Here is a 20706-nt window from a genome sequence, read left to right on the forward strand (position 1 = left end):
GGAGACTTTTCTTATGAAAAGCTCTCATCGACTGCACACATTATACAAAGAGAGGTGTGTGTGGTGCTTGGAAGTTTCAGTGGGAGCTCCTAATGGAGCAGGACCATAGGTGGATCAGAGTGACAACTGTCCAGCCTGCTCAGAGAATGCAGCACCCCATGCACCTTTCCAGTGAAGGATAAACACAACTTCTAAAACAAAAAGCCAAGAAAGAGATTCAAGAGCAGCGCAAGAAGGTAATTAGGAAAATAACTGCTCAAATAACTTTGTAAAAAAGGTTGATTTTGTTCAGTAGGAAACACACCCAGGATTTGAAGCATACCTAGGGTCTATGCCAAAGCAGGTTTAGATAATTTCATTTTTATTTTGGTTTTATGACTTTAAGATAGTGTGTTTCCAACAACTAAATTAAATGGAAAATGTTAATATGAGCTTCTCAGAGTCTAACGATTTTGTTTAAATTCCAGGTTATTTTGGAATGTGAAAGCTACTTGCTGCTTGGATCCATGACAACCATGTAGACACTATTCACTTTAACAATTGACACCAGCATGGTAAGCCATATTCCAAAGACTGAATCTCACTGGTAATTGTGTTGTGCAATAAGCTGGAGTGACTAGGTGTGCAAGGCTTCATATTTCTGTCTCAGAGAGTAATATAAAAACTATTAAACAACATAAGCAAGAAGCAAGCAGGATATAGCAACATACCTTAATTTATGAACACTGTTCTACACATCAGACAAGTATTAAGTTTCCCAGAATATCTCAGAAAGGATGTTGCTAAGCAAAGATGATGGTAAAAAGGGTATTTAATTAAGATGTCTGAATGCAATTTATAGGACTAACAGCCATGCTCCAAACCATCACCAGCAAGAAGAAAAGGAAAAAGGTCCAAATACAAATGAAAAGAAGGACACTTTTAACTCAAGTTTAACAACGAATATAGTGTAGTTTGTCTACTTTTGAATCAAAAGCCAATTACAAACATCAGACATAAATTGACAAACAAACCAGTTATCACTGGATATGTTATAAGGAGCATGCTGACAACTTACCAACAGCTGTGACTCCCAGCAGCTCTCCTTTTTGGCATTTTCATTTTACATTTCTAGAGAATTATAGGAATTTCCTAGAGGATTCAAAATAAACAAATAAAACCCAACAGTAAAGTAAAAGAAAACCCTATAGCTAACCTACTACTTTAGAATTTGTTAAACAGACAAAAGGAATTTACAACAGTTAAGAATGCACTTGAAAGTTTAGTTAAACAAGCTACCTCTTTTGAATTTGTTAAATGAAATCTGCATCCTTTCATAACTGGACCATGGATTTTATTTTTCATTTTACTTTCCCTGTATGCATAAATGTTTAGGCCATGGCTTACACAAAACAAGTAAGACCATCAAGACAGAATTATACTGCAAGTAAGATTATTAGAGATCTGAACAAAAAATTAAAAGGAGTAATCTTCTAACTATATTAAAAAAAAAAAATAGAATTCAAAAGGCCCATAAAATGACTCCAGTAAAAAGTTGCATAAAAACAATGTTCTTCATAAGCTTTATTATTCACTTCACATAAAGTACTGATCACACCTTTAACAGATGCACAAAAACATTCAACCCTTTGCAACAGTAAAGTAAGACTGAATAGGGCTATAAATCTTCAAAATGCAGCACAAACATTAAGCTCTGAGAAGGATATGAAATAGTGACATACAGGACAATTTAAGTGACTTGCTCTAAGGGCAACAGAACAATGCAGTGAAACGAGGCTGAATGAATCTCAGGTTCTCCTTAGCAATGGGTCACATCAGATATCCAGACCATTTAGATTTGCATTTAGTTTTCTATCATATTTCAGGCTTTTAATAGAAATTCTAAATATCACCCATGACACTATGCAGTGTTGTCCTCTTGAATTTGTAGGCAAACAGCAGCCTTGAAACTTCCTATACAGCCAGGGGTACTTTCAAACCTGGAAGCTAGATAGGGACATTTTATAAGAACTTGCCAGAGTTTACCCATAAATTCTGAAAATTATAACTGCAAAGAATATGTATGCTATGAGAGTGTAACAAAAAGAGCAGCAGCAGCAGTGATGGCCATGTTATTTGTACTGTCCTTGCTGCCTCGTACTTTCCCTACCCAGCCCCACTGCCTGTGGATGCTGAATTCAGGAATTAACTACCCTGGCTTAGATCCTAGGAGTGTTCTGCTGAAAGGGATCTCAAGGATAATAAAAACTTCACTCTCTTACAAGAAAAGCCTTGTAGGTTTCAGGAATGGTGCAAGCATAACTCTGTGTGGATTTGTGGTTTGTAATGTAAGCTACACTGAGATTTTCATGCAGAGAGATGCTGACAATGAAAGAAAGCACATGGCCCAATTTTTAAAACCCACAGCAAAATATGTTGCCCATTTCACAGAAATGAGCTCAACTTGGTGATCAATCGTCATTATAGGTTTGCGTGTGCACACAAATCTGTATGGGCTCACATTTCACTCACTACAAGAAATACTGAAAATATTTGTATTTTCAAAGGACGAAAAGCATCTGCATTGCAGTATTGTTATACTCTAATTTTACAATTATCTCATTAATTTATTTGTCTCTTTAGAAATTCTTAATAAAAGACATTTTGCTTCTCTTTCCATTTAGCTGGAGTACGTCTGAAAGAGCAACATCTTTACCAATATCTAGGATATTATTGCAATGCCAGAGGCATTTCTTAAGTTTCAAAGTTTGTGAAAATCTGAAGGGTGACGTTCTGACAAGCACACATGAAGTTTTAACTGATACTATAAATATCCTGGGTCCCAGAAAGAAAAAGAAAAAACAAAAACATGGGAAAAAAGTCCCATAATACTGCATATTTGAAAGTTTTCTAATTTTACTGTTGTTGTTTAAACACTTCACATGAGTCCTAATCCACTGTAGCAAAGCTTATGCTCATTTTAAGCAGGTTAGCATTCCAGTTCAGCTCAAGGGGATGAGCATACTACTCAAGTGATTTATTTGATCACTGTCTAAATTTAAAATTCACAATGGTACCAAGAGGAGGTTGCTCTATTTCCACATTGTTTGCAGTAGACAGTTAATGCCTCAGAGGTTCCTTCTTACTTATGTGTGCATGTGAAGAAACCACTTACAAAGTGTTTTACTCTTGCAGGACCAAGACATTTAAAACAAATCTTTCAGTCGATGGAGTGCAATCTGAAAGGTAGGATTATTTTTTTTTCTCCTTGTGTAGGTTTAAAACTTACTGGACATTCACTCTTTTGACTTCAGCATTCCACAACATAAATCATCTCTCTTCCAATACTCCACAATATTTTCTAATGACAACACTGAGCTGTGATAAGCACTAGGGACAGAACAGAATTGTGTTTCTTTCCAACCCATAAGTTTCCCGATGTAGGATATAAAAGCTTGCCAATTTCCACTCTGAAGTCTAGAAAAAGACTGTACAGAAGAAATACAGGACTCCAAAATTGAATCAATCTAAGACAGCTAACACTGGTGAAAAATGGCACAAGAAAATGTGAAAATGCAGGCAAATGGTAAGGGAAGAACAAGAAGAATGGAAGGCAAGCAGGGGAAAGAGGGAGATTTGGGAAAAGAGAACTAATTGGAAAACATAAGAATTCATTTGGTTTGAGAGGGAGAGTACACAGATATCTAGCAGCTTCCCTATAAAAAGCTGCAGTTTATGCCATTAAATGGTCAAAAACAAAAGCACAACATCCTGACAATTTTAAGAAATCTCCTTGGTCAATATGTTGGATTTTGGGGGGAGTGTTTGTTTTGTTTGGGGTTTTTTTGGTGCCGGTTTCTTTTTTGTGGGGGGCAAGGGCATAGGGTTTTTTTGTTCTCTTGGTATTATGAGAGGCTGATGTTCTGAGCACTACAACAATACCACCACAATACCTGCCACTAGCAATATTTCGTATAATATAAACAAATCAGAAGCATCTGAAGTATTCAGGACAAGATGATTTTTGAGCACGCTAAGCTACAGTTGAATACCAGAACTGAGATCACATATCCTGCCTGGCCAAAATCCTGCCCAAATGCATATGCACAAAACACTCCAATCCTGTATTTGAAGCAATCTCCATTGACATTCAAGTGTATTTTCAGAATATTGCTCCCTAAAGTAAAAATGTATGGCATACTTAAAGAATAAAGGCCTGCTAAACTCCAGAAGTCTCTTCATACCCACTTTCCAAAGACTCAACAGGGAAAAAACAAATAATCAAAAAAAGAAGCACTAAGCCTTTCCATAGAACTGATGTGCAACCAAGAGTTTTCAATAAGGTAGAATGACAGAGTTATAAAAATTAAGCTGCTTAGACTTCAGTGCTGATTTCCTAAGTTTTATTTTCTTATTTTAACTTACAAGAATTTCACAATATCTAAAACATATGAGATCTCCACCTCTCCTTTTCCATCTTCCTCTGTTCACCAAAGTCACCTAAAGATTCAAAGTCTTTCAACAGCATATGTTAAAGGTTCTGTTACCTTTGGCCCCAAATTCCTTCAGAAGGCCAATAAATTATTTTTGCACAGAACTCACAGGCAAATACAAGAGGCAACGGCTTCCAGCAGATGGGCCAACAAAGAGTTTGATTTCATAGTGTACAGAGTGCTGCTGTGCTGCAAGTGAGTGGCAGTGTCTGACAATGTACATGGCACAACCACAGAATCACAGAATAAGCTGAGTAGGAAGGGCCCCACAAGAATCACCAAGTCCAGCTCCTGGTCCTGCACAGCATCATCCCCAAGAGTCACAGCACGAGCCTGAAAGCATTGTCCAAAATCGTCTTGAGCTCTGTCAGGCTTGGTGCTGCGACCATTTCTCCAGGGAGCCTGTTCCCGTGCCCAAACACCCTCTGGGTGAAGAACCTTTTCCTGACTTCCAGCCTAAACCTCCCCTGAAACAGCTTCAGGCCACTCCTGTCATTGTCACCACAGAGGAAAGATCAGTTTCTGCTCCTCTTCTTTCCCTCACAAGGAAGTTGTAGACTGCAATAAGGTCTCCCCTCAGTCTCCTACAGGCTGCATAGAACAAATGACCTCAGAATATACTTAGGAAGCATTCTGGCTGGTCAAGTTTTTCTCACAGACTAAATCTACCGCAGTAATGCTGTATCTTTCATACTCACTGTCTGACATTTTCGATTTTTCTAATGTCCCAAGTAGGATTTCTCATTGATAACAGCATCCATAAAACTGATACAATAAAAATAGAATTATTCCAGGAGGCTAAAAAAATTAGCCTTTATATGTATATGCAGTTGAGAAACAATCCACATCTAGAAAGTACTTCTATATTTAAGCATTCTGTAAAATGGAAATCTAAGAAAGAGTCACTTCTAGGCCAGAAGACAGCACCCACATCAACTCCCAGGCAAAACCACAGAGGAGGCAGTGATTGTTTTACACAGTACTCAAAGTTAGAGAATTCCATCATAAATTAGGATCCCCAGCTCAGCTCAACCCTCAGTCTCTAAGACACATCTCACAGTTATCAAAATCACGTCCTTGATGGCACGCTCAGAAGCAGGCTGCTCAAGCCTGCCACTGAAAAAGGAGCAAAGTATAAGCAAGGGAACTTTGTGCTGCCCATGGCAGCCCCATCTCAAGACCAGATTCTGTGTTTCTATGAGCTGTTTCTATGTTAAATGCTTTTAAAAGACATTGGATACAACCAAGGATTTTCAGTTGAAGGGCTGAATCCAATAATCCATCTTCCAAAGTGCACAGTTGCACCAGATCACATAGAGACACTTTAACCTCTCAAGAGAAATGACATTTCAGATGCAGTCCCTCTGCTACATAAAAATTGGCTACAACTAATTTGAGGCTCTGCTTGTGTGGCCAAACACAGATCCCCACTCAGGCCTAGCCTAACACAATTACTGACTAAAATATAATTTCTCTGCTGATTGTTTCTTTCACATGTATATGACCATCTGCTTCCCCAGTTTTTGCCTTGTCACACATTTAGACCATGAATCCCTTGGGAAGGAGCACATTTCTGTGTTTGCCTCTATACAATATGGGACTAAACAGAACTCAGAGTTTTAGGCCCCAGTATTAAACAAGCTATTATATTTTATCAGATTGATAATTTTAAAAGACAGGAAACATGAACTTCAGTAATTTAAACACTAAACTATATAAGTTTGGTAAAACCAAATGTAGAAAACAAGCTTAGCTGAAGAGGAAATGAATGGGTTTATGCTACCAGCTGTATTTGTTTTTCCTGTATGCAAACTGGCTAATGATTTGTGAGAGTTTTACCCTTTCCCCCACTCTTCCTTTTACTCTTTAAAAATAAAACAATAATTTTTTATGGTAAATAATGGGGGTAGGGAAATGTTCTGTGACCTAGTGAAAGACGAGGAACTAGTCAGAGAGAATGTATTTCCTTCTAAGTACCTTATAAATATTTAAAATCTATTGCAAAAACATAACAGAAAAAAAAATAGATGTTCAGATCACCTCCAAGTTGTAGCTCTTGTGCCCTCGAGGGCACTCTGCTGGAGCAATAACTCCTCACAAAAAGGTCCAGCTTCCATGTGAGCTGGCCTTATTCTCTCAACTGTTTATAAAACAGTCAACAGCTACCAGATAGTAGTCAGTGAATGAAATAGTACAAGAATGACTTCTTAAAAACAAAACAAAGAAAAAACAAACTAACTTAAAACAAAAACAGCAACAACAACACAAACAAACCCTGAAACTCAAGGTAGAAATAGGAATATATGATGAGAATAAAACATGGCACTTCATATGCTGACTAATGCAGTCAGGAAGCCACCAGGGGTAAGTGGAAGATCTGGCTGACCTTACCGGTTTGAAAAGGACGTTTTGAGGAGGAGCCTTACAGGACTTAACATAGCTATGCATAATATTATCAGCTTAGGCAATGACCAACAGCTATAAATCAAAATAGAACACCTTTTGTAAAACTGATAGCATCTACTTTTCATTACCTTTCCCTTCTGCCAACACACCCACAAAACACAAGTGCAGGTGTGCTCAAGCATACTGGTAACACCCAAACCTCCCTGCCTTGAGAGCTGCCCACTGCTGCCTCTTAGTTTGGTGCAAAACGGCGGCATGAAAAAGCAAGAATGTGAAGAGGCAATGCGGGAGCAGAAAACCCATCAGGATCTGATAAAAACACAGCTAGATGCCTGGAGGTATGGAAACAGAGCAGCTGTAAAGAAGTGGAGCAGTTTCTAATGTTGCATTTGCATCAATCCAGGTGCTCCCCATTCCAGTTGAAGTGTTTACACTGGCACATAACAATTAGCAGGTACTGCCATTGCCAACTATACTAGTATAGTTTCTTGGCAGTACAGCTACATATATGTAAGATAATTAGCACACATTTTTCTAGTATAAGCACATCAGACTAAATCTGACCTTTTCTCTGCATTTTGAGAAAACAAATGTAGGCAGATATTTCCATTACTCTGACCACCCTGTCTGCCAAAGTAGCTTCTCATCAGATCATAGCCAGACACCATGCTGGCAGGATGCTCTTCCCCTGTGTTGAGAAATGTCACAGCATGCACCCACAATTAGGGGACATAATTGACCCCTGCACAGTAGACATATCTCTCAGCTAGGAGACTGTACTCCAGCTTGGATGCTGTTATGAACAATCCAAAGATATAAAACACAATTTATTATATTATAGTACTATTCCATGTACATGACAGTTAGGGTTGACTGCTACTGTTGTGATCTTGGAACAAAGGTCATAGTAACTGCACATTTTTGACAACTATTACTACTGCAAATTTCTTGGATAAACACTTTATACATGTATAAAGTATACATGTATACTTTTCAGATGACACAACATAAATAAAGGTTAAAATCATGGTAACATATTCCCACTGGTTATTTGGTGAGTAGGCCATACTTTGGTGACTAGCTATGCTGTATTGATGGTCCATCTGTCAAGTATAGTATTTGTTATTTGGGTATTCGATACACATAGAATAATAGAAAGGCTTGGTTTGGAAAGGATCATAAGGTCTATGTAGTTCAAATCCCCTTGCCATGGGCAGGGACACCACCCACTACATCAGGTTGCTCAGGACTCCATCCAACCTGGCCTTGAACACTTTGAGGAACGGGGCATCCACAGCTTCTCTGGGCAACCTGTTCCAGTGCCTCACCACCCTTTGGGTATAGAATTTCTTCCCAACATCTCATCTAAATTTCTTCTTTTTCAGTGTAAAACCATTCTGCCTTGTCCCATCACTATCTACCCACATAAAAAGTCACTCTCCTTCATTTTTATAAGCCCCCTTTACTGGAAGGCCACAGCAAGGTCTCCCCAGAGCCTTCTCTTTTCCAGGCTGAACAACTCCAGCTTTTATAGCATATCTTCAGAGGAGAGGTCCTCCAACCCTCTGAACCTTTAAATCACTTTGCTTTTTAATCTCCGGAAAAGTGTGGGATTCTGCTAATTAGCAACAATTAATTGTCACTTGGTTTGCTTTGCCCCTTGCTATGACTGTTCACATATCTTTGTCATTTAAGGATTCAGTTATTCTGCTATGTATTATCTTGAAGCAAAAACATTTTGTGATATCAGACCTACTTCCTCGGTAATGAAATAATTACTCTATGTCAGAATACAAAGCATCCAAATTTATGAGGCTGTAACTGTGAGATTTCTTTAATTTTCCAGATAACAAGCAACACATGCTTCTGATCAATGAGACACAGATTTTGATAACTGGACTGATTAAAGCCACTTTTCTCCCTTGAAGAAACTACAAGCCTAAAGTAGTTTCATGGCTTTACTGGGAAGAAGCCTGAATTATATCACTAAATCCCACACACAAAACCAACATCAACTTTCATGTTTTGAATGTCACAGAACACATCAAATTCTTCCCTCACTGAAACAAATAGCCATTGTCTTAACAGTGTCTGTGTGTAATATAACCCAGAACTTTGACACTCTAGTCATGAAAATACAAAGCATCAGGCCCCCACGTACAATGTACAATCCATAGGCTGATCCAGCCTAGCCAGGGAGAAAGGGAAAAAATCTTAAACTTCAAAAAATACATTATCAGCCTTAACAACTGATGACATTTTATGGATTATTTGTATTCAAGTAATGATCATATTTATCTGTAAAAAACAGGGGTTTCCATTTGAAAAGGAACAAGCAGAGGGTGGCAATGGGAGCCAAACATCCAAATCTGACAGCTGTAAGTCACCACTGTAGTTAGGCTGTGGCTCAAGAAGTTTTATACAAGTTTTTGAGGAGTCTCAATGTGTCAACTTCTCCTGTCTTCACCGTCAGCTATACTAGAAACGCATGCAAGCTGTTCAGTAGGCAAATAATATTCTCAGTGGAGAATAAAAGTGGCTGACAGACCTGTGCCTCAGCTCTGTAAAATAAAGAAAAATAGGACAATCAACAATAACCTTGGCAATAACCCTGTGCAGGCTGGATAGCATAAGGCTCTTTCTGTCAGACACTGACATTCCTTATTCCCAAATATAGAGCCTGCCTCCCTCAAAACAGAAGAGTGAGCTGCACCAGAAAAAGCACTTGCACTGTCTTCTTTCGTTGCAGAGCAGCACAGATAGGAATGACTGCAGGGTGACTCAAAGTCAATCCACAGGTCATACTCTGTCAGCAGGATTCACAGCCAGCTATCTCACTAGGGCTGGACTGCAAGACGAAGCACAGGAACAACACCTCTGTGCTGCATTTTAAGAAAGTTGAACAAAAAGACTGAAGTCAATTCAGCTAGCAAAAAACAGACAAAAATAGTCCATGAGGTGGGATCTGCTTTCTGTAAGGGATCATATTACAGTTCCTCAGTTTAGTTCATTTATTTTAAATTATATATGTCAATTGAGTTATTCCCTGAAGCACATTTAAAATAAATTTCCAGATTAAGATTCAGTCAGGAAAAAAGAAATTAGATTGTGGTCCAGCTCTAAGTATTGTTCTCAGTGAAGACTTGAGCACGGAATGTGCTCTCCACAGACCATGACAGAATAATAGAATAGTTTGGGTTGGAAAAGATCACCTAGCCCATGCCCTCTGCAATGAGCAGGGACATCTTCAAGTAGATCAGGTTGCTCAGATAATTCTGGGCCCAGGATGTTTTGGGGTCTCCTGCTCCTGAAGCCTGCAATTGTTCTGAGGCCCTCTGGTCTCAAAACAGTGACTAAGGTCAGGAAAAACCCCACAGGATTTGAAGAGTTCTCTGTATTTTAAGTAATACAGTTCTTACAGATTATATTCATCCAGTGGTAGTGATTAGCCTGCACAGTGTATGGCTAAGTTATGTTCCTCATCTTCTCTCCTTTACATGGTTTTCCCTGTTATTCTCTCTCCTCCTCTTAGCACAGTCTGGTAATTTTTTCTACTGTATATTTACTAGTTTTCTAAATTTCTAAATATAGCTCCTCTCAACTCTACCACTCCTCCTACAGTTTTCCTGCGCCTCTGTTATATTATCTGTCATCCAGATCAATTATTTCTTTGCCTCCATGCCTCAGTAACACAGAGACGCATGGAATGGTCCAGGTTCAGATGGAGTTTGAAGGTCATGTCATGCACCCAGCCTGCAATGAGAATGGACATTGTACTTACTTCCTCCAGCCCAGGCACATGTGAGCCTTTGTCAGACCTAGCATATGCTGAGGACAGTCTCTGAAATCTTCTGAGAGGTGTGAAAGCCTACATAGCACAGAAGGCAAACTACACCTCCTGTTAGGAGAAGCTTGCCAAGTGCTAGAGCTCTCTAAGGTTATTCCCACCCCACATTCACTATATTTCTTCTGCATGTATTTCTATGCAAACGCTTTCTCTTCCCACGCTTGCCTCTGTACATATGTCTCCTAGCTGGTTAGAATTTGGCATCTGTGTTAGCAAAAAATTACCAACAAAGTAAACTGTGTTTGTGTTACTAGTGAGGCAGACAGACTATTTTGATAAACAAGGATTTCTGTCCATTGCAAAGAGACTGGTAGCTCAGAGCAATGCCTTCAGAATGGACAGGTTTCACCGAGGAGTGCAAAACACAGCAAACTCATGGGGAACAAACCAGCAGGATCAAGTCTGAAAGATGCCTCTACTGGAAAAGGCCATCAGGAGGAGGTGCCTCAGGCCCCTGGGAGGTACATCATTCAGGCTCATCAGCCCAGATAATGCCCATGTAGGAAAAATCTCCATACTTGCCAAGGTAATCTAGAGTGGGAAAGAATGGAAGAGAGTAAAAAGCCAAACAACAGAAGCATCAGGGTATGTGGGATGAAAATTCCAAACTAAAAAAATTTAAAACAACAACAACAACAGCAACAACAACAACAACAACAACAACAACAACAAAAAAAAAAAAAAAAAAAAAAAGACTGGCATAAAAATAATGATTCAAACTCAGAGTTTATCTGAGATCTAATAGAGAAGCTATTTAAATATTGTCTCCCTCAGCTTTCTGCCTCTGCTCCTGAAGGTGTCTAAAAGGAATTTAAAAATAAAAATCAAGACAGAAGAAAAAAAACATGAACAAAAACAAGACTGACCTTTTTCTGTTTCCATGTAAACTTCCAAGAATATTGAGAAAGGTGCCAAACCATTTTTATGACTCAAAAACATTTCTTCTTCCCTTTGCATGACATTATCTCTTGTTTGCCTTCTATTTACTCATAACAGCCACAGTTTAAATAGACAATATGAGTTATGTTATTACATAATTTAAAGTCAGATACCTTGTGTTTCTCAAATCTGATAAAGAAAAGCAGACTTCTCTTAAAGCACACCGTGGCATGAAACACAAGTTTGTGGGTTTGGAGTCAAAACATTATTCTTGTTATCCTCACCAAGGTCTAACACTTGAAAGGGAAGTCCCACCTCATTCTCAGCAGGCGCCACCATAAATGTTTTTAACTACCTCCCCTTTTTCAGCATTTATTTTACTGATGGGATTTGTGTCCTGCTCTCCTCAGATTAAGACTAATTACTACCTCCTTTCATTGTGCAGTTTTTCCCAACCTTTTTTTTTTAAGAAGCTGCTCTTCTGTGAACACTGAATTAATACATTGCAAGCACATTGTATCTAGACTATGTCTTGACAGAGTGAACTAAAGGTCTGCTGGGGTGGCTGGGGTAAACACACAAAGCTGGGCCTCTTCCATCTCTTTCACTGAAGAAAAGACTCAAAACTTTAAATGAAACAAGCACTGACACTGAATATGCAAACCACAAGGCTATTTTACACTGCCACACTGCAAGAATCTGATTATTTTTTAGAAACTGGTACAAGCTCATACACAGACACCACTTCAGGAGATTCAGCAACTACTAAAATCTGAAAAATTCAAGTGCAAAATTTGGGAGAGTAAAAAAAATTAATTCTAGGCCTCCTTCATTCCTTTTACCTCAACAGCTCTGTCTCATTCCTGCAAATGCTCCAAGTGGTCCAGTCTACATAAAAAAAAAACCTACGAAAAAAATCTCTACTTAACATTTTTGCAGAGGTTTAATTCCAGGTGATGTATTAGTGTTCAGGATTAAGTAACTGCATAATAAATAGTGACAGGCATTTACAGGCCTTCAGAAATTTCGTGGTCAAGAAAGAATAATGTGTAGGATTAATGGCAGTTTGATCTGAATTCTGACAATCTGAAGGTTAAAGCCAAGGATTTTACTGCCACTTTAGACAGGCAGCCTTTTTTTCAGAGGGAAAATAGCCCCAAGTATTCTACAAGACAGTATTCCACATCATGTCATGTTTATCTGAAATTATCCCATCAATTTAGCAGCATGGCATATCTGACAGAACAAACATTTAATAAGGATACAATGTTTCTAAATTCAGTATCAGTTAACATATCATCATCCATTGCTTGAAATTTCAAATGCTCTTTTGTTTCAAGCCTGTAGCATTTGCTTGACTCAAACTGCTCCAGACAGCAGCTTATTAGTATTATTTATCCAGTAATGCAACTATGAACATCACACAATACATAAGTCTTTAGAGCTCAGTATCTAAAGATAAGTAGGATTAAAGCATGCTTCTTCATGTTATAAAAGCAATTTGTTCCTCAGAATTATTTTCCAGCTTGACTTGAAAGATTATCATAAATGGAAGGAAAGGGCAAGGGTAAAAAAAATGCCAGTGTTCAGACAGTGACATTGTAAAACTATATTCCTGTTTCAGGGATGTGAAATAATTCATAAGATAATACAACATACACTGTTTTCCATATGTCATATTTTATTCATGCCACTGGACAGATCCAGTTGTAACTAATCAGTGGAAAAGTGGAATGCAGAAACTGCAGAGATAATTCCAACAGCAGCTGTAATTAAAATTAAAAAAAAAAAAAAAAACAAAAAAAACCAGGAAAGTGGTTTCTGAACAAAAGGCCAGCAATTAGGACTTCCCAATGCTTTAAACCTATATGCAATATCTTTTGCTTTTTAAAAAAATAAAAAAATTTGTAAATAAAATCTCCGAGTAGGAAATCTGTCAGATAAAATTCTAAGCAGAGGTACCCTGACTTGAAGTGCCCACTCTCAGCTAGAAGCAACATCCGTTGTTAGAGCTGGTCCACATACAAATCAAAATGGGTTCAGCAAACCTCAAACTTTAAAGCCAAGCCAAAGGCTGTGTAGGCATTTCAGTGGGCAATCCTCTTCAGACAAAAAACCCTGTATCCGAATTCCTGCTATGATGTTGCTGAGGTACGTGGGGTGAGGACACACAGTACATACACAGTCAGCAGAGATGTGGAAGGGAGACTGCAATTCAGGGAGAGAAATAGCACTGAGAGAAAGGAAGCAAAGCAGCTGGCTTAAAAGCCATTCCAACAAGCACTCAACTACATCAAGGTGTCTACTCCTGATTGAAATTTCTGCTCCAGTACAGTTCATGGGTACACAAAGACAAAAAGAATAGGTATGAGCAGCTATACCCTAGGCTAAAACCAGCTGCTGAATGACTGTAGGCCATTGGAGGCTCCAAGAATGAGACATCTGACAGCAGATATTTAGTTCAGTGCTAACACCAGAAGTACTCAGATTTTAGAGTTTTGATTTACATTTCTACTAGCACAATTGCCAGTGTGCAGTTTAGGCCATGCCTGAGAAGACTAAATCAATATTCCTTTCCTCGGATGTTTTGCCAATAAATTACTCCAGAAAATACCCTGAGCTTGCTTCATCAATTTCTGCTTTATAGGAAGTGAGCTGCTGTCCTTTGGCATTGGCAAAAGTATGAGAGTTTGTAGAGTATCTCAAGAGAAAAAGAAAGAGCCTGAATAACAATAGACAAAACATATTAAACAACCTGCTCTGACTTATTAACTTGAAATAAGATAGCCGCCAGCCATAAAGAATATTGGGGGTTTTAGATGTTCAGATCTGGGATTTCAGTTTAGGTTCAGAACAGGAATGTTCTCAAGGGTCCAAATTAGCAAAGCATTTCTTCTCATAATGAAACTTTGGCATAAGAGCTATATAATAGTTCTTAGCATCTCACTGGGTCAGGCAATGGTGTAGCAGAATACAGTGTCTGCTAGTTTTAATGGAACTCTGAACACCTCAGTTCTCAGTAGGTGTCACAGGGTCAAGTGAATGGAAACAAGAAGATATTAGGAAAGAATAAATCTGCTTCTTTCAGGTTTCAAACACGTTGAGAACTCCAAATTTGTAGTTCCTACACTTCATTTGGATAGGATGTTAAAATGCAAAAAGACTCAGAACACCACATGGACAGTTCACAGGCACAAAACAATGTCAGTAGGGGTAACATTTAAATAGATGAGCACTGAAGGGACAGTACAGGGCCTCTACTATGGTGACAATTGGACATGTTGGTCACTACTTCTTCTAATACAAGAACTACAAGGCACCAAATACTACTAGTGAAAAACAGGTTCAGGTCAAGCAAAAGCAGGTGACTCCTCACACAAGGCTGGTCTGTGAAATTACTGAGTAAAGGATGTGGTAGATGCCAGCAGTTTACTGTTTAAAAAAACAACTGGACAAATTCACGGTACAGAACTTTACCAACAGGTGTCAAGTGGGAAAAAAAATGGAAAAAAAAGCCCAACCAAACAACAGATCAAATACACTGACTTACAGTTCTCCAAATCATAAAATTGCTTAGGAAACTATTCTAAGAGAATATCACTAAGAATTGTTAAATTCTTCCCCAGAATTTTCTCTAATTAAAGACCAATTTTTCTTGCCAATGCAAGAAAACAACCTACAAAGACCTTAAACAGTACTCCATCCATTCTTGTGCAGACATCTTTCTTTTCAGCTAACAAAATCCTTCTAAACATAAGCATCATTTTCAATGCAATTGCTCATATATCAATTTCATAATGCTTCATTCACTCTGTCTTCCCCTTGCCTTCCCTTTCTCTCTTTTCAGATTAAGGAAAATCCAGATGGGGTGCAGGTGCTGCAAAATGATACAAAGGTATAACAGAACAAGAGTTGCTCGGACTGAATAAAAGAAAAGCATTAAACCATGTGTCTGTGCTCCCCCACACCTGTTGCTTTAATTAGCCACTGTAAAAGGTTGGAGTTTTCTCACAGTTTACAGCATCTTTAAGCATAGGCATATAGATTTCCTATGAAAGTCCTTTAAATTCACTGAAATTAAGGTCCACTTCTATAATTCCTACCCCACAAAAGGAATTATGTTGCATTGAAGACTCTTCTTTAGTAAAGTTTTTTCTGATTTAGGTAGCTTCCCTCAATTCAACAGAAAAATGAACTTCCCTTAATTCAACAGAAAAAGGGGCACACACTATGTCAGATCCCCTCTCTCTCCCAAGCAATGAAAATGAATGACAGTTCCTTGCTTCAATCATAGGTGTTAAATGTAGTTAGTTGGGAGAAGAATTCCCATATTAAAAGTCTCCCTAGAGAGGAGGACTAGCTAGTTTTATAAAGACCACATTTCAGCCCCACTTGAGGATTACTACTTCTCTTGGCCACTTCTGTAGAACAGGTAAGGAACTGGGGAGAAAATGGTGCTATGAGAGAAAAAAGAAAGATAAAGAAAAGAGATAGGTCTTGGGAGAGATAAGTCAAGGAAACTATAGAGCAAAAGGAAGAAAATTTATCAGGAGGGCAGAAAAAAAAAAAAGACAAAAGACTTGAAAGAAGAAACTTGAAAGAAGAACACCAGGAAAAAATTGAAGATATTTTAGCAACAACATGAGTACGTATTAATTAACAATCCGTGTTATGATTACTCATTGGCTAATCAGCTCCCCAGAGAAAATAAAAAATAAGGCTGGAAACAAGTAATGACAAGCACACAGTTCTCCAACCTCCTCCTTATGCTCCTGGTGAATCTCACTACAGGGATTAGTTATGATCAGTCCCAGGAGACAGCAGCCAACAGCATATTCAGCATTTCCATTCAGTTTAACTCATTCTCAAGACTCAAGGTAAAGTTCAGTGACACTCCTTCCTCAAGGAGTTTTTAACCTTCAGGTTAAAAACGAAGCTTAATCTTTTTTACTAATTATATTGATTAACATCATAAGTAACATTTCCTTTACAAATTTTCCTTACTCCAGCTATATCTTTGATCCAGAAGAAGGACAATCATCTGGATGCATTCATGAAGTAAACAGCTATAAACACAAAGAACAAGGCAGCAATAAATCCAAATTCAAAGAGAATAGTGAAAATGAAGAACCCAAAAATGAACTCCAGAAGGACGAGGTAAACAAAACAGAAAATAAAAATCCAGTAAACAGTACAACAGAAACTCTCTGGAATCACAGATGCAATGATTCTCAACAGGATGGCCCTGTGAAGTGTGCTGCAAAGCTTGATGTTGCAGTCAATGGTGGCAACTCCTGTGCTCAGCACTCCATGCTCAACCCCAACACAAGCCCAGTGAAAGAAACCAGTGAAAAGGGAAACTCCAGCCAGTCAGAGGCTTCTTCAGCCAGCAATAGGGACTTTTACACCAAATCAAATAGGTCTGGACAAGAACCTGACCTAGAGACAGGCAGTCAGAGCAAGGCAGCCAGCAATGTGCCTAACAGTATTCCAGACTCCCAGTCTGCAGAAGACAGCATCTTTCTCAAAGGAAACTCAATATTGGAGACAGAAAACGATGCCATAAGACTGCCAGATATTGATTATCCCCAAAATGGCCATCAAACTGGGAACTATGTTGAAAAAGACAGCTTTTCAGTAAACTGTGCACATTCAGACCAAAACACTGGTGCTTCAGCAATACAGCAGCAGGACCTTCATGTAATCCCACCTTTGCCTGCGAAAGAGAGCAGTATTGAACCTTTAAAAACTGACTCTGCAAGTTTGAGTGAGAGCTTTACTGGTGGAATCACTGCAGTGGCTGTTACCAAATTCGCACAGGCACCCCCCCACACCAACCATAAAGATGTCAATGGAGGAATTGAGGAGGAAGATGCAGAAGTTGCAGCAGCTCTGGCTGCATTGGATGCTGCAACAGCAGGAGAAGACCTGGAAGATGATGATGATGAGTACTAGATGGTTTCTTTCTAATACACTGGGTAAGATCCAGATATTTCTGGATCAATATGAACATACATACAGCACACATGGAGAGCTGTTGTGAACAGCATATATAAAAGGAGTTGGGACTAAACCTCGGTCCCTTCAGCTGTTTTATGCAGCCTTTTAATTTCTACTGCCTGAGGTAAAGAAGTGCTTCCTTGACTAATGGCAATAGTCTTCTCTATGGGCCCAAACAGGAGGGCAAAGCATCATTTCTTCCACACAGAATATTCAGCTGTACACCCACCTCATCTGGACTCATGCAAGTGCTTCTTTTTTTTTCCTCATGAGGGTCTGTGCACGCTGCATGTTCCAGGTTCACAAAACTCCCATTATTTAAAATAGGACTACTGAAGCCATGAAGTTAGAAACCACAGATTTTCATCATTCACAGAAAAAAAATACAAGTGACCCAGAGTTCTATGATCTACTGAAACGTGAAATAGGGAAGGCAGCTTGGACTGAACTTTACCATGGCTATGGTTCCATTATGGATTAAGCCTAAATCTGTGCATGTGCACCTGGCATTAGAATGATAACATAATTTCTCCCCATACACCTCTCCCTTGACTGTGTTTGATACCCCAAGTGTTGCTGCTTCAGTTCCTTAAAACAGCAGAAGCTCAGCCAAACCCAAGAGAGTGGGTAACTTTCTGTTGATTTAATGTGCTAAAGTAGCTCATGGAATAAATGCACACACACTATCAGAGAGGCCAGAGAGAGCTCAAAACTCAGTCCCTACCAGTTTGAATAGATTAAAACTATTGCAAAACTACAGCCTGACATTTCTGAACTCCACTAAATTTTCGAAGTGCATGTCACCTGTTTAACAATACAGTTTTCAAACAGGCTGTGTCTCAAACATCCCCAGCAAGATGTGTTTTGTTTATACAAAAACAGCAAGATCCAATGTGGACTCTTCCTTAGCTCTGCTGTAGTTCCTAAAGGAAAGGGACCGAGCTTCCCAACTGGATTAAGCATAACATCTAAAAATTGTTGCATTCTTGGAGGGGCTGCATTTCTAATGGGAGAAAAAAAAAATGAGGTAGAGACCATTTGGTGCTGCCAGTGCAGTAAAAGTATGGTTGAAATAGAAAGTGCTTGATATTTTATACTGAAATTTTGTGGTTCCCAAGTTTTTGTTATAAACTCCTAATAAATTTGAACCATATAAAAAATGATCAGGTGGCTTTCGAACTTCATGCATTTTCTGAATATAAAAGTTACATTAAATAAGTTCAATAAGATACAGCCCTCATTAGGTACGTGAAAAGCACCAACAATGTATTTGACTACAGTATATGCTGATTTTGATTTCTCAGAACATTAATGATACTCCTAGGAGCAATTAAAACAACCTAAAGTCTCAGCTTCTAGAGAACTATATTCATCTACAGGCAAGAGTCACAATATTGTATCTGTAAAATAAAAAAGCTTTATATGGTTATTAAGTATTGTAGTACTGTTGATTTCTCTACCACTTTCCTATTTTAATAGGTCCTTCTAAGCTTTCTCATAAGTGCATACAAGTTTTACATCAGCATTTGTCTTTCAAAGATTACTACAATGCTGAAAGTTGATGAAAGTGTCAGCACATTGCCAGTAGCGAGTTATGGTGAGTGTCACCATCCTGGCTGTCCCTGCCCGGGGCCCAGGACCCCATTCACTCCCCGGGGTGGCAGACCTGCCAGCCCAGCCATGGGCCCTGCTGGAGGTGCCTGGGCCGGGGCTGTCCTGGTGCTCTTGGCTGCCCCATGCCCTGGCTGGGACAGGGAGACAGACTCTGGCTCTAGGATCCAGCCTTGCTATCCCCGGGGAGCCTCTACTGCTCCCCACATCCCAGTCCCTGAGAGCCAGCAGCCCCTTGCTGCACCATGGCACTAACCATGAAAAACCATTCAGGTAAAAAAGATGTTAAAGAAAGAAATGTAACAAACACCCCAGAAAAACTTATCTGATTTTTTCAATATCCACTCAATTCGATTTTTCTAATATGAACTCTAGCTCAAGTGAAAATCACAGCAAGTTTCTCACCTTGCTCCCCAGGCATTAAAACATTAGAGGAGAGCCCCTCGTCAGACACAGCCCAGACAACTCAAACCAAGCAACTCTTCCATGGGCAACTGCCTGCAACCATGGGCCACCAGGCTGAAACCCTGTGCATGAGAGCAGCTGAGCCACAGAGTGCATGTCTTGTAGCTCAAGTTCTCATTGTCATAAATACAAGAGGGAAAACCCAGCATAAAGCAAGTCTATTCACTGCATTGGAAATAACTGGTAGGTATTCTCTCACGGGGAAAAAAAAAAAAAAAGGAAAAAAGTCTGGCATCTGCATATCTCATACCTACATCATATGGAAAGCTTCCATAAAATAAACCTATGGGGTAACATCAACATTCAGACTTCTTTTATCTACTAAGTAACAAAACCCAGTGTAGTTTTTAAATTAAAAAAGAAAAGAAAAACAAAAAACATTTGTATGCATTTTATATTTATGTATGTGCTTATATACCTTCAACCCTACCGTGACACCACCAAGTGTTGGGAATTCTTAGCCATATTTCAGATTATGGCACAATTTTCACAATAAATGTGAAAGAATCACTTATTTAAGTAATAAGTTTTAAATGCCACACACAATTTCCTCCATAAAAATTAGATTTTAAACAATTATGTGACAACCAAATGTTAGTCCATCAGATGTTGATTCAAATAAACACAAACACTGCCAGCTTGAAGAATTCATTTTGTTCAGGCAATTGTGAGAGTAAAATTCAGTAACTTAAGAAAACAGAAAATCACAGAGAAAAAATGCTACAAGAAGCAAGAGTAAACTGTATTTTAAGATGTCTCTGAAAATCTATTTATTTTTTTAAGACACCCAGACACTGTAACTTCAGCTACCAATCAACTATGTTTCCTATATTCAGAGGGATCACTTATGAAATCTTTCACATATTTAAACCTTTCCATTTTCCTTTGATACAAAAAAATATGGGAGCTGGTTGGCCAATATTTATTATTATTAACATTTCTGTACTTGATGTAATCCTTTATAGGTAAGTGTGAAGACATATGTAGCAATAAACAACAGGCAATAGAATGGGAAACTATGATAGA

The 20706-nt window shown here is 38.7% G+C and overlaps 1 protein-coding gene across 2 annotated transcripts in view; it reads left to right on the forward strand.

The window, feature by feature from the left end:
• The window catches only part of PGCKA1 (PDCD10 and GCKIII kinases associated 1), a 41047-nt gene extending 22010 nt beyond the window's left edge, over positions 1-19037 (forward strand). For both annotated transcript variants that reach the window (XM_014871009.2, XM_014871007.2), the window contains exons 3-6: positions 468-554; positions 3175-3225; positions 15452-15499; positions 16614-19037. In XM_014871009.2, coding sequence (XP_014726495.2) covers positions 15468-15499; positions 16614-17559 — 978 coding nt within the window. In that variant the 5' untranslated portion in view covers positions 468-554; positions 3175-3225; positions 15452-15467 and the 3' untranslated portion in view covers positions 17560-19037. The remainder of the gene's footprint in view (positions 1-467; positions 555-3174; positions 3226-15451; positions 15500-16613) is intronic.
• Positions 19038-20706: the final 1669 nt, after the last annotated feature.

Source organism: Sturnus vulgaris, chromosome 4, assembly GCF_052056855.1.
Source record: "Sturnus vulgaris isolate bStuVul1 chromosome 4, bStuVul1.hap1, whole genome shotgun sequence".
Classification (NCBI taxonomy): Eukaryota; Metazoa; Chordata; class Aves; order Passeriformes; family Sturnidae; genus Sturnus; species Sturnus vulgaris.